The sequence below is a fragment of the Desmodus rotundus genome, chromosome 10 (assembly GCF_022682495.2).
Source record: "Desmodus rotundus isolate HL8 chromosome 10, HLdesRot8A.1, whole genome shotgun sequence".
Classification (NCBI taxonomy): domain Eukaryota; kingdom Metazoa; phylum Chordata; class Mammalia; order Chiroptera; family Phyllostomidae; genus Desmodus; species Desmodus rotundus.
In genome coordinates this window covers 16,676,866-16,692,144 of record NC_071396.1, presented here as the reverse complement: position 1 = coordinate 16,692,144, position 15,279 = coordinate 16,676,866, and the positions used below count along the sequence as shown (strand labels likewise).

Sequence of the window (15,279 nt, the reverse complement as noted above, 5' to 3'; positions counted from 1 at the left end):
GATATCTCAGTGGTGGAACTCCCCCTGAGGAACGAGGGTTCCCAGTGCAAGGAAGACGAGTCCCCATAACAACTGACTGTAAGAGCCAGCAGGAATTATGTCTGAGTGTGGTGGACGTTTGCTGGGAACCTAGGTGCTACATGTCCGGAAGGGTCTACAGTTAGACTCACTTACTCTCTCACAAAGTAACTTGCTCTGCCTCCAGAACAGAGGCAGCAGCTCACAAAGTGCCAGGGACATACTGGGAGAAACTGAATTGACTAGCTTTAGAGCAAGGGCTGGAGAGGCATCTCTCTCTTAGGGATGGAAGTGCTGGCAGGCGCCTTTGCTCCTTTGCTGAGTCCTCCTCCTACACAGCTGGCAGGCACAGGAAGGTGCCAAATCTGAGCTCTCCTTTAACCTGGCTAACACAGTTTGCCCATCCCTGGTAATATCCTGACCCCACCTTGCCTAAAACATAAACCTGGCTCAAGCTGATTCCAGTAGCTTTTCCACACAAGCAACCAGGCTCAGCTTGTGCTGAGGACTTTCCTAAAATCTCTCAAAGATCCACAAACCCAAAACGAGCAAAGGATGGCCTCACCATTCCCTGTATTAAGGAGCCCAATGCCCAAGACAAGTGATGACTAGTCTCAGCTTCTATTGTAGGTCTCGTCAGGAGGCCCCAAGGCCAGCAAAAGCTGTAGCTAGTATTGGCTTGGAAAGTAGTTTCAACTAAATAGCCACAAACCTGTTACAAGTGGAAGCTGGCCTCAGAGCACGTTGACAAACAGATTCCCAGGCCCAGCACAAGTAGCAGCCGGTCTCAGGTCACAGTGTAGCCAAATGTCATCAAACACAGCACAACTGCAGATCATGTTTTACCTCCTACCCGGCAGCCCCAAAAGAGACACAAATGTGGCTGAACTTGGCCTACACCAGAAGCCCTTCCAATTGGCTCCAGAACCATCACACCTACTAGCTAGCTTCAGACCACATCAGAGTACCACCCAATCACTTTCCTAAATACACCAGAAGGGCAGACTCAGCTGGCAGCAGAACCCTGCTACAGTGACTCGTTCTTCTGAGTCAGCCTACACACAACAGCTTGTCAGCTGTAGTCATGGCCAGCCCTCACAACCAGTCAGCCTGAGGGTCAGTGTTCCCTACTGATGGGCCAACAGCAATCAAGGCCTAAGAACAGAGAACACACACAACCCACACAAGGGACATAGAGCACACAGCTTAGGAGACTAGGAAGACTGCACCACTGAGCCCTACAGGATACCTACTAAGAAGGCCACTCTACCGAGACTGAGAACATGCTAGCTCTGCCTAATACATAGAAAAAAACATAGGGAGGCAGTCAAAATGGGGAGATAAATGACCATGTCCTAAGTGAAAGAACAGGACAAACTTCAGAAAAGGAACTAAATGAAATGGAGACAAGCAACCTACCAGATGCAGATATCAAAACACTAGTTACAAGGATGCTCAATGAACTTAGGGGAAGACTACAGGCACTTGGTGAGAACTTCAAAAAAGAGATGGAATCCATAAAACAGTACCAGTCAGAAATAATGAATAAGATAACTGAAATTAAGAATACGTTACTGGCAATCGACAACAGATTAGATGAAGCAGAGGACTGCATCAGGGATTTGATAGAAAACAGGAAATCAGAACAGTAAAAAAAAATAAATAAATATTGTTTAAGGGGCCTTTGGGAGAACATCAAGCATTCTAATAGTTATGTTGTATGGGGTACCGGAAAAAAGAGAGAGAGCAAAAGATTGAAAATCTATCTAAAGAAATAATGAGTGAAAAATGTTTAACCTAATAAGGAAAAGACATAGAATTTCAAGAAGTGCAGAGAGTCGCAAACATCATAAACCCAAAGGGGCTCACACCGAGACACATTATAATAAAATGGTGAAGGTTGAAAACAAGGAGAGAACTTTAAAGTAGCAAAAGAAGCTGTTAATTTCTTATAAAGGAGCTCCCAAAAGACTGTCAAATGATTTCTCAGCAAGAACTTTCCAAGCCAGAAGGGACCGGCACAAAATACTCAAAGTGATACAAAACAAAGCCCGGCAACAAAGATTACTTTACCTAGCAAGGCTACCATTTAGATTTGAAGGGGAGAAAAAGAGTTTCCAAAACAAGAAAAAGCTAAAGGAGTTCATCACCATTAAATGAGTCCCTTCTAATTAAAGGCACTTTTTAAATTAGAAAAACCAAAAATATGAATAAGAAAATATAGGAAAAAATATTCTCACTGACAAAAGTTAGTGTAAACTGTAAATCAACCAACTTTAAGGTCAGTACCAAGGCTAAAATGCAAAAATGGGAATTCCATGTGTAGTTATAACTTAAGGGATATAAATTAAGGAATATACACGCACACACATAAAAGAAGTAATAACTAATGAATTAAACATAAACATGGAGCAGATGAATAAAAATGGTAGTGTTTAGAATATGTTCAAACTTAAAAGACCATAAACTTAAAATAAAATGCTATAAACATTCCTTGATATATAGGAAGCATGTGGTAATCACAAACCAAAAATCAATGATATATAAAAGAAACACTGAGAAATAAATCCAAACACAGCACCATAGAAAGTCATCAACATACAAGAGAGCAAGAGAATAAGAAAGTAAGAAAGAACTACAAAATCAATGAGAAAACAATTAATAAAATGGTAATAACTACATGCTTTTTAATAATTACTTTAAATGTAAATGGACTAAATTCTCCAATCAAATGACATAGGTTGGCTGAATGGATTAAAACACAAGACCTGCACATATGTTACCTACAAGATATTCATTTCCAATCAAAAGACATACACAGACTGAAAGTAACTGGATTGAAAAATTATTTCATGCAAATGGGAATAAAAGAAGTTGTAGTAGCAATACTTATATCACATAAAATAAACTTTAAAACAAGAACTGTAATAAGAGAAAAATAAGGGCATTTCATAATGATAAACATATCAATCTAACAAAAGGATATAACTTTTATAACCATCTATACACCCAATGTAGGAACACTTATGTAAAGAAAATATCAGTGCACATAAAAGGAGTGATCGACAGTATTACAGTAATAGTGGGGCTTTAACACCACATTGAAAATCAACATGGATATCGTGGCCTTAACTGACACCTTAGACTAGTGGCTTAATTGATATTTTTGGACATTTCACCCCAAAACAGCAGAATATTCATTTTTCTCAAGTGCGTATGGAATATTTTTCAGCATAGACCATATGTTAGGCTACAAAACAAGTCTCGATAAATTTAAGAAGCTTGAAATCATAGAAAGTATCTCCTATGATTATAGTGGTGTGACGTTAGAAATCAATTAGAAGTAAAGTAAAAGAACACAAACACATAGAGGTCAAATAACATGGTAGTAAAAAATGAATAGTTCAAAAATGAGACCGAGGGAGAAATCAAAATTCCTCAAGTGCTGACCAGTGTCGCTCAGTTGGTTAGGCATCATCCCGCAAAGTGGAGGCTTGCCATTTGAGTTCCCAGTCAGAACACGCACCTGAGTTATGGCTTCAGCCACCAGCTGGAGTACATAAAGAGGCAACCAACCACTTTTTCTTTTTGACTTTGAAGTTTCTCTTCCTATATTTCTTCCTCCCTCTCCCTCTCTCTAAAAATAAATAAGTAAATCTTTAAAAATACTCCAAGAGAAATAAAATATACATTATACAAACAAAATATATGAGACATAGCTCAGGAAGTTCTGAGAGAAATTCATAGCAACATAGGCCTACCTCAAGAAACAACAAAATAATGTCAAATAAGCAATCTAATCTTACACCTAAAGGAACTAGAAAAAGAACAACAAATGCCATGGTGAGTAGAAGAAAGAAAATAATACAGATCAGAGTGAAAATAAGCAAAATAGAGCCTTAGCAATACAGGAATCAATGAAAACAAGAGCTGGTGAGCTGGTTCTTTGAAAAGATAAACAAAATTGATAAACCTTTAGCCAGACTTATCAAGAAAAAGAGAGTGAGTACCCAAATAAATAAAATCAGAAATGAAAGAAATGAAGTGACAACCAACACTACAGAAATACAAAGGATTATAGGGAAATACTATGAATAATTATATGCCAAGAAATTGGACAACCTGGAAGAAATGGATAACTTCCTAGAAACATACAAGGGAGAACCCCCCCCCCGCAAAAAAAAAAAAAAAAACAGAATTATCTTGTAGAGGGCAGTTCTCTTAAAGTACAGGCTTTCCCCACTAGATGAGTATTTTAGGAACCCATCCATATCAGTGTACCAGCTGGTGTTGTTGTGAGAGGCTGCATTTGGCTTCAGTACATTTTTTGGAGACTCTTTCAACATGGGTGCCCATTTCAGTATGAGTGATTTACGAGTGCACCTGCCCACACCACACTGAGTGTTCAGCAGTTTCTGACCAAAAATGGCACAACTCCCATGCCCCACTCTCTCTATTCAACCAGTCTTGCCCTGAGCAACTTGTTTTGTTTCCCCAGGTGAATAAACTCCTCAAGAAAAATGTTTTGCCAGTGTAGAGGAGGTGACACAAAGAATGGCAGAAGCGATAAAAGGCATCCAACTGTTTTGAGCAATGGAAAAAAAACGTCTTGATAGGTGTATTGCATCAAACGGAGAGTGCTTTGAAAGTGACTGAAGTTTAAACATGTGAGAATAAACACACAATTTTTTATAAATAAATTCTGTCTTTTGGGGGATAACCCCTTCTATAATCCTCCAAGCCTGAATTAGAAAAAAACAATCTGAAAAGACCAATAACGACTAACAAAATTGAATCTGTAATTGGAAAACTCTCCCCAAACAAAAGTTTTAGACCAGATGGCTTTACAGGTGAATCTTATGAGATGTTCAAGGAAGAACTAATACCTATCCTCAAACTATTACAAAAAATTGAAGAGAAGAGAAGTATCCTCCACTTAACTTATTAGGCGAACATTACTGATACAAAAACCAAATACATTCCAAAAACTTATAGGCCAATATCTCTGATGAACATATATGCAAAAATTCTCGAGAAAATATTAGCAAACCAAACTTAGAAATACATTAATAAGATCATATACCATGAGCAGGTGGGATTTAGTCCTGAGATGCAAAGTTGGTTCATTATCCACAAATTAATTAACATGATACACCACTTACACAAAATGAAAAAGGACTCTCAGCCAATGTGGAGGCATAGGTAGATACACTTTGCCTCCTTACACAACCAAAAGAAGGACAACAACAAATTTAAAAATGAAAAATGACCAGAAAATCAAACTGTATGGAAGTCTGACAACCACGGAAGACTTCCAAACTGTATGGAAATCTTTAACCACAGAGTTAAAGAAGAAACATTCATCCAGACTAGTAGGGGGTGGTGGTGATGGGCAGCCAGGGCAGAGAGGACACCTGGCAAGGCAGGGGTTGGCAGAGTGGGTGGTCCTACATTTGCATGTGAGTAAAGTGAAAGGAACAACTAGGGAGCGAGACAGACCACGCAACCCAGGGTTCCAGCATGAGGAAATAAAGCCTCAAAACCTCTGACTGAAAAAACCCTGTGGGGGTTGAGGAGAAACTCCCAGCCTCACAGGAAAGATCACTGGAGAGACTCACAGGGTCCTAGAATGCACACAAACACACCCACCCATGAATCAGCACCAGAAGGGCCCAATTTGCTTGTGGACAGTGGAGAAAGTGATTGAAAGCTGGATGAGAGCTGAGCAAGCAGCAGTGTTCCCTCTTGGACTGCTCCCTCACTGGCAGTGCCACAAAGCAGTGATGCAGGTTGCCTCACCCTGGTGAATACCTAAGACTCCACCCTTTGCTATGTAACAGGTGTGCCAAGACCAAAAAAATATGGTCCAAATGAAAGAAGAGATCAAAGTTCCAGAAGAAATAAAACTAAGTGATGAAGAGACAGCCAACCTATCAGAGGCACAATTCAAAACACTGGTAATCATGATGCTCACAGAAATGGTTGAGTATGGTCACAAATTAAAGAAAAAAAGTGAAGGCTATGCAAAGTGAAATAAAGAAAAAGATACAGGGAACCAATAGTGAAGAGAAGGAAATTGGGACTCAAATCAGTGATTTGGAGCAGGAGGAAGAAATAACCATTCAACCACAACATAATGAAGAAACAGGGATTCAAAAAAATGAAGAGAGGCTTAGGAACATCTGGGACAAATTTAAACATTCCAACATCCAAATCATAGGGGTGGCAGAAGGAGTAAAGGAAGAGCAAGAAATTGAGAACTTATTTGAAAAAAACAATGAAGGAAAACTTTCCAAATCTGGCAACAGTAATAGGCTTTCAGGAAATCCAGGAAGCTCAGAGTCCCAAAAAAGTTAGACCTGAGAAAGCACTCACCAAGGCACATCACAATTACATTAGCCAAGACTAAAGATAAGGAGAGAATCTTAAAAGCAGCAAGAGAAAAGGAGACAGTCACCTACAAAGGAGTTCCCATAAGACTCTCATCTGATTTCTCAAAAGAGATCTTACAGGCAAGAAGGAGTTAGAAAGAAATATTTGAAATCATGAAAGGCAAGGACCTACATCCAAGATTACTGTATCCAGTAAAGCTATCATTTAGAATGGAAGGACAGATAAAGTACTTCCCAGATAAGGTCGCATTAAAGGAGTTCATCATCACCAATCCATTATTATATGAAATGTTAAAGGGACTTATGTAAGAGAAAGAAGATGATCAAAAATACAAACAGTGAAATGACAACAAACTCACAATTATCAACATCCGAACCTTAAAAAACAAAAACAAACTAAGCAAACACTACAACAGGAAAAGATTCACAGAAATAGAGATGACTGGAGTGTTATCAGTGGGGAGGGGGAGAGGGGAAATGGGTCAATGGTACAGGGAATAAGAAGCATAAATGGCAGGTACAAAACAGACAGGAAGAGGTTAAAAATAGTATGGGAAATGCAGAAGTCAAAGAACTTATATGTATGACCCATGGACATGAAATAAGGTACAGGAATGATGGTGAGAAGTGGGGGCAGAGGGTGGAGGGGAATAAAGGGGAGAAAAAAATTGGACAACTTTAATAGCATAATCAATAATATATATTTAAAAATTGAATATAAAAATAAATTCTCAAAAGCAATAAACATTTGGGATTTCAGTTGAAAAAATGAAAAAAAAGTCATATGATTATATCAATAAATGCAGATAAAAGCCTTTGACAAAATTTAACACTTATTTATCATAAAAACTCTCAGCAAAGGGAGAAAAGAGGGAACATACTTCAATGAATACACTAGAAGGAATCAACAGTAGGTTAGATGAAACAGATCAAATCCGCAGTTTGGAAAATAAGATAGTGGAAAACACTCAATGAGAACAACAAAAAGCAAAAATGAGGATGTTTTAAAGGTCCTCTGGGACAAGCACAACAACATCCACATTACGGGGTACCAAAAGGAGAAATTTGAGAGCAAGGGATTCAGAAACTATATGAAGAGATAATGACAGAAAATTTTCCTACCCTGTTGGAGGAAAAAAAAACACACACACAAGTTCAGGAAGTGCAGATAGTTCCAAACAAGATGCACCGAAAAATCCCACAGCAAGGGACATCATAATTAAAATGCAAAAGGTTAAAGACAAAGAGAGAATCTTAAAAGCACCAAGAGAAAAGCAGTTAGTTACCTACTAGAAAGCTCCCATAAGACTGTCAGCAGATTTCTCAACAGAAACTTTTCAGACTAGAAAGGATTGGCAAGAAACATTCAAAGTGATGCAAAGCAAGGGCATACAACCAAGACTACTCTACCCAGCAAGGCTATAATTTAAAATTCAATAAAAAATAAAGAGCTTTCCAAACAAGAAAAAGCTATAGGAGTTCATAAAAAACAAATCAGTACTACAAGAAATGTTAAAGGTCTTTTTTAAGAAAAAAGAGAGAAAATAGAGAGGAACGTAAATATAAATAATAAAATGTAAAAATACATAACTATCAGTAATCACTTTAAATGTAAACAGATTAAATGTTCCAATTAAGAGATGTAGAGTAGCTAAATTGGTAAGAAAACAAGACCCAAAGATATGCTGTGTACAAAAGACACAGTTCAAATCAAAAGACACACACAGACTGAAATGAAAGAGATGGAAAAATATATTTCATGCAAATGGAAACAAAATAAAGCTCATATAGAAATACTTATATCAGACAAAATAGACCTTAAAATACAGACTATAGAATAAGACACAAAGGAGGACATTGCATAATGATAACAAGATCAATCCAACAAGAGGAATTAAACTTTGTAAACATTTTTGTACCCAACATAAGAACACCTAAACATATAAAGCAAGTATTGATAGACAAAGAAGGAGTGATGACAGACATAGTAGGGGACTTTAACAACCCACTGACGTCAATGTATAGATCTCCCAGACAAAACTGAACAAGGAAACAGGGGTCTTAAATAACACATTAGAATTTAATTGATATTTTCAGAGTAATTCTTCCCAAAGTCACAGAATATACATTACTTTCTAGTGCACATGAAATATTTTCTAGGATAGACCACATGATAAGCCACAAAAAGAAATTTTAATAAATTTTAAGAAAATTGAAATCATATCAAGCATCTTCTTTGACCACAATGGTATGAAACCAAAAGGTAATTACCTAAAAAACACACACACATACAAGGAGGATAAAAAAAAAAAACCTGTTACTGAACAATTAATGGGTTAATAATGAGATCAAAGAAGAAATAAAAAATACCTTGAGACAAATGAAAAGAAAAACACAATCTAAATTCTATGGGACAAGTAAAAGCAGTCCCTAAAAGGCAAATTCATAACACTACAGGTCTACCTCAAGAAACAATATAAATCTCAAATAAACAATTTAAATTTACACCTAGAGAAACTAGAAAAAGAACAACTAAGGCCAAAGTGAGTAGAAGGAAATAATAAGGATTAGAGTAGAAATAAACAAAATATGGTTTAAAAAATAATTCAAGTGATCAGTAAAAATAAGTTCTGGTTCTTTGAAAAGATAAACGAGAATAATAAACCTTTAACTAGACTCATCAAGCAAAAGAGAGAGGATCCAAATAAAATCAGAAATGAAAGAGAAGTAACAATGGACTTCATTGATCTTAGTAATATTTTTTCTGATATATCTCTGGTCAAGGGAAACAAAAGAAAAACACACAAAGAAAACTACACCAAAGTAAAAAACCAAATGCACAGCAAAGGAACCATTAAAAAAAAAAAAAAACCCAAAGAGACAGTCTAATGAATAGAAAAAGGTATTTACCAATGATATATCCAATAAATAGTCAATATCCAAAATTTATTAAAAACTCATATAACTCAACACCAAAAAACCCCACTCCAATTAAAAAGTGAGCAGAGGATCTGAATAGACACTTTTCCAAAAGTGACATACTGATGTCCAATAGACATAGGAAAAGATGCTCAATTTCACTAATCATTACAAAAGTGCAAATTAAATCCACAATGAGATGTCACCTCCCACCTATCAGAATAGCCCTCACCAATAAATCAACAAACAGGTGCTGGTGAGGTTGTGGATAAAAGGAAACCCTCATGCATGGTGGGTGGGAATGCAAGTTTGTGCAGCCACTATGGAAAACGTTATGGAGGTTCCTCAAAAATTAGAAATTGAACTGCCTTGTGACCTGAATATTCTACTTCTGGGTATATATTTTGAAAGAATATATGCACCCATATGTTCATTGCAGCATTATTTACAGCATCCAAGACATAAAAACAACTTCAGTGCCCATCAATAGTTATGTAAATGTCTAATCATTATGTGGTACACCTGAAGCTAATGCAACGCAGCATGCCAACTGTAATTGAAAAACAAAAAGATTCTAAAAATATTTCTATGTATTAAAAATATCCAAACTGCTTTCATCAATTCAGAACAATCTGGTAAAATTTCTTCATGTTATCAAGATTAAGATCGCTGCCTTGTATACTGTTAGCAGGCATTACAAGGAATCAATTTGTTACTTCCTCTATCTGTGGTTTAAAGAGATAATATATTGTCAAGTAATTCACACATGTTTTCCCGTTACTCCTGGACGATGTTCCTCATCCCAGTGAAGCTTAAATGGCTGTATGGCCTTCAAGCCTAAGGCATGTGATAGGTAAATGCCTTGGGTTAGGCGTATAAAATGCAAATGGATATGCTTCACAAATCAAGTGGTATAATGATACACCAATGCTGGCTTAGTATCATATAAGCATCTAATATTTTCTCTTTTTTTACAATAACAGAAGGAAGGTTTTGTCTGATAACAGCATTATGTGGAAGTATATATGCTATATTTTTAGAAATATGGAAAATGTGGGGAAGCACAATTGTGCTACATTGAACGAATCAATCTCGGCCTGTCCTAGACTTCTCACATTTAAAGTAAGAGAATGAATTTGATATTTTTGCCTCTCTGAGAAGCAGCATCTTATAATAGGTCTCCCGTGTCTCTTAAAGTATGCGATGCAAAAAATAAGTCAAACAAAGGCAGAAGATTTTCTAACTCTTTTTTCTCTCTTTTCTCTCCAGACTATGTCAAAGAGTCACGATGACCTTGCACAATAACAGTACAACTTCGCCTTTGTTTCCAAACATCAGCTCTTTCTGGATACCTGGCTCCCCAGATTCAGGGCTGCCCCCAGGAACAGGCACCCATTTTGGCAGTCACAACAATTCTCGAGCAGCTGGGAATTTCTCTGTTCCAAATGGCACCATCAGTGACCCTCTGGGAGGTCATACCATCTGGCAGGTGGTCTTCATTGCATTCTTAACGGGCATCCTGGCCCTGGTGACCATCATTGGCAATATCTTAGTAATAGTGGCATTTAAGGTCAACAAGCAACTGAAGACAGTGAATAACTACTTCCTCTTAAGCCTTGCCTGTGCCGATCTGATTATTGGGGTCATTTCAATGAATCTGTTTACTACCTACATCATCATGAATCGATGGGCTTTAGGGAACTTGGCCTGTGACCTCTGGCTCTCCATTGACTATGTGGCTAGCAATGCATCAGTTATGAATCTGCTGGTGATTAGCTTTGACAGGTACTTCTCCATCACAAGGCCACTCACATACAGAGCCAAAAGAACAACAAAAAGAGCTGGTGTGATGATAGGCCTGGCGTGGGTCATCTCCTTTGTCCTCTGGGCTCCTGCCATCTTGTTCTGGCAGTACTTCGTTGGGAAGAGAACTGTGCCTCCAGGGGAGTGCTTCATTCAGTTCCTCAGTGAGCCCACCATTACCTTTGGCACAGCCATTGCTGCCTTTTATATGCCTGTCACCATTATGACAATTTTATACTGGAGGATCTATAAGGAAACTGAAAAACGTACCAAAGAGCTTGCCGGGCTACAAGCCTCTGGGACAGAAGCAGAGGCAGAAAACTTTGTCCAACCCACAGGCAGTTCTCGAAGCTGCAGTAGCTATGAGCTTCAACAGCAAAGCATCAAACGCTCAGCCAGGAGAAAGTGCGGCTGCTGCAACTTCTGGTTCCCCACCAAGAGCTGGAAGCCCAGTGCTGAGCACATAGACCAAGACCACAGCAGCAGTGACAGCTGGAATAACAACGATGCTGCTGCCTCCCTGGAAAACTCTGCGTCCTCTGATGAGGAGGACATTGGCTCAGAGACAAGAGCCATTTACTCCATTGTGCTCAAACTTCCAGGTCACAGCACCATCCTCAACTCCACCAAATTACCCTCATCTGATAACCTGCAGGTGCCCGATGAAGAGCTGGGGACAGTGGACTTGGAGAAAAAGGCCAGCAAACTGCAGACCCAGAGGAGCATGGATGATGGAGGCAGTTTTCAAAAAAGCTTCTCCAAGCTGCCCATCCAGTTAGAGTCAGCCGTGGACACAGCCAAGACCTCTGACATCAACTCCTCGGTAGGTAAGACCACGGCCACTCTACCTCTGTCCTTCAAGGAAGCCACCCTGGCCAAGAGGTTTGCTCTGAAGACCAGAAGTCAGATCACTAAGCGAAAACGGATGTCACTCATCAAGGAGAAGAAAGCAGCCCAGACCCTCAGCGCCATCTTGCTTGCCTTCATCATCACATGGACCCCCTACAATATTATGGTTCTGGTGAACACCTTTTGTGACAGCTGTATTCCCAAAACCTATTGGAATCTGGGCTACTGGCTGTGCTACATCAACAGCACCGTGAACCCCGTGTGCTATGCTCTGTGTAACAAAACATTCAGAACCACTTTCAAGATGCTGCTGCTATGCCAATGTGACAAAAGGAAGAGACGCAAGCAGCAGTACCAGCAAAGACAGTCGGTGATTTTTCACAAGCGCGTGCCTGAGCAGGACTTGTAGAATGAGGTGTTGTCAATAGCCGTGACCAAATGCACACATCAACCCACAAACCTTAGCAGGGAGTCAGGAGGAATGGGTGATTTCTGGAGATGATAAAAATGTTCCTATCAGCCAGATGTGGAAGAAGCTGCCTGTTTACTGAACCATTGGATAAACCCATTTTAATATAAAAGGTCAGATAGCAATTCAGCAACTCAGCAAAAAAAACCCCATATTACTGAATATAAAGAAATTTATTCTGAAATAGACTTTAAGTGTTTTTTCTTAAAGAGGAAAAATTATTTCATAGCAGTTATACACCAAAATTGATCTGCATCATTCTTTTAATTTCCATTAGTTCAGGAATTTCAGATAAGCATAACTAGCTGCCCTAGATGCCACGTTTTTTACAAGGATCCCAAAAGTGCTGATTCAGATTCCTCTTGGAACAGGTCAGACTAATAAAATTGGCAGTTCTGAAATTATTTCATACATTGCTAAGTTGAACGTTCTTGTCCCAATAGAACTTTTTGTCTTCTCTTTGGCGTGTTGTTATACTCTATTTGCAGACTTGATTCTTACTTCCTGCAAAGTACTGTTTGGTGCAGTCCAAGTTTTGTACAAATAAAAATATATAAGTATATGTGTGTGTGTGTGTGTGTGAGCTCCACCTACACACACACAATGTATAATATAATGGGAATCACTTAACTGGCAAATTATTCCTACAATATATGCTTTCAGTACTTTGGTAACTGAAGTTCTCTAGGATCCTAACACAACATAAAAGTGAAATAAAACCTGTGTGGTGTTTTCAAAACCAGGGCTGTTTTAGACAAACCACCCTGGGGATACTCAGTGGAGAGCAGCCATGCCTTCCGGCAAGTCTGGGCAGAGTGGACCCCCTTGTAATCAAGGTCAGGCACCATGGCTTGACCAGACTCTGAGAGTAAACTATTATTTTGTTGATCTCCTCAACAGAGCTAAATCAAATTGGGCCCTCTGAGCTCAAAAAATAAACCACATCCGCAAGTGTGAATTTGATTGTTCATTTCCGAATGTGTCCAAAGAAAACTTCTGCTACCTAAACTGCTTACAACTCAATAGTAGTGTCATGTTTAAAAGTCCTACACAGCAATCCATATAGCAAAGCAAAAAGACGTTGTGAGGGGTGATGAAGAAGAACCTGGCGTTTAATTTCTTGCTACCTGGCATCTTCTAAATGAAAAACTTGCACCTCTGTTACTTAGCTCTGGCCAGTGCTTCCTGATCTTTATCTTGTGACTTTCACCTAGTAGGTGGGGCTTAGGAAGCGGCATGTCCTCTGAAGAAAGAATTACACTTTGAAAAATAATGCTTCAAATTGACTTTTTAAAAGTTTTTTAAAAATTATTTTATCTTGTTCTCTGAATTGACCAAAACACTAAATGTTCTATTTGGGGGAGGGGAGGGGTGCTGCTCTTCGTGTCATTTTTTTGCTGCTATAATTGTTGGGGTCCCTTCTTTTCCTTTAACCGGGGTTGTGTGGGGGGAGGAGGGAGGGGTGGGGGTGGCTGAGGAGCAATCTTACCTTGTACAGGGCCTCCATGATGGCCGGGGTCAGGGTAGAAGCTGCTTTTGTATTCAGTGTGAGCTGGTGTTTGCAGGTGACTTTGACAACAGTGGACCTGTGCTCAGTGGTGTCTGTGTTTCTGAACTATTTAATTTTGTGTTATGTTTATATGAAGAAATATTTATGCATACTTCACCAAGTGTCTATTTAATGTTGATAAATATTACTCTTCAGTCTTCTGCCATGATACCTTGAAAGTGATTCTTCAAGGTCCACTAGACCAATGAGAAGGGTACACTAAGCTTTCACATGGCTAAGAAGAAAAATGTCATTCTGTGGGCATCAACAAGTACCTAACTCTTTCTAGGTAATAAAAATTCAACTGTAACGTCAACATAAATGGTTAAAACCACTCTTTAGTTCAACTTGATGAGGACTGAACAAAGCGCTCTCCACCATTGTGTTTGCGATCACATGACAAGGGGAAAAAACAAATCGATGTAATTGAATGATTTTATTTGGCCCACATTTAACCAAAGAACAAGAAAAACTAGAAACTATTTTCTAATTGTATAGTAAACTACAGACTGTAATGTTACCCACTTGTGCAATGTCTAGTGAGCAAATGCATCTATATTTAATTACTCAAGTTGGCCTGACACTAATAAATATGTGAATGCTGATTCAAGTCTCCCCGTACTTCAGTAATTTTCATTATTTTCAAAGCTCTGAAACTGCCTCCATGTGAAAGGGCTGTTTCTTGTATTAAAAACAAGGTCAACAAATAGAGAGAATTAGATCTAAGAAATGGAGAAACCCTGAGCTTTGGAAGAACTGCAAAGGTTTATAACAATTCTTAAGCATGATTATCTCCCAATCCTTGCCCTTTTATGAGGCTAACAATGGCGGAGAAGAATCAAATCCAAGACTCCATTTCTTCTTCTCTGTTACTGGTTTAATCAGAGAATTGTTTTCACATTTCTTATGGATAAAAGTTGATTTAAAATACTATTGGCTGTGCTTATAGAAAGGTATGTTTAACTTTTAGATCATTTACAGAAAAGGAAAATAAGAAAAACCCAGTATATTGCATATGGACAGTTTAGAAGTAAAATTAAAGATGTAGTGTTTGTACCAGACATACTTGCTCCTGCATTTCTCAAAGGGCTGTCATCAGAAAAGATGAGCAGCATTTACAAAAGATTGAAGCGTCTTCATTCCCAAATGGGAAATCACACTATTTTATTCCAAATAAATCAGGTTTGAAAAGCTTTCATGATTATTTATTTTATTTAAAAGAGCAAAATAATCACACCTAAAATAAACCACACATGCACATGACCACCCCTCTCAACACA

The 15,279-nt window shown here is 38.4% G+C and overlaps 1 protein-coding gene across 6 annotated transcripts in view; it reads left to right on the top strand.

The window, feature by feature from the left end:
• The window catches only part of CHRM3 (cholinergic receptor muscarinic 3), a 454,607-nt gene extending 440,003 nt beyond the window's left edge, over window positions 1-14,604 (top strand). For all 6 annotated transcript variants that reach the window (XM_053912951.1, XM_053912950.1, XM_045196416.2 and 3 more), the window contains one exon: window positions 10,599-14,604. In XM_053912951.1, coding sequence (XP_053768926.1) covers window positions 10,618-12,390 — 1,773 coding nt within the window. In that variant the 5' untranslated portion in view covers window positions 10,599-10,617 and the 3' untranslated portion in view covers window positions 12,391-14,604. The remainder of the gene's footprint in view (window positions 1-10,598) is intronic.
• The last annotated feature ends 675 nt before the right edge of the window (window positions 14,605-15,279 follow it).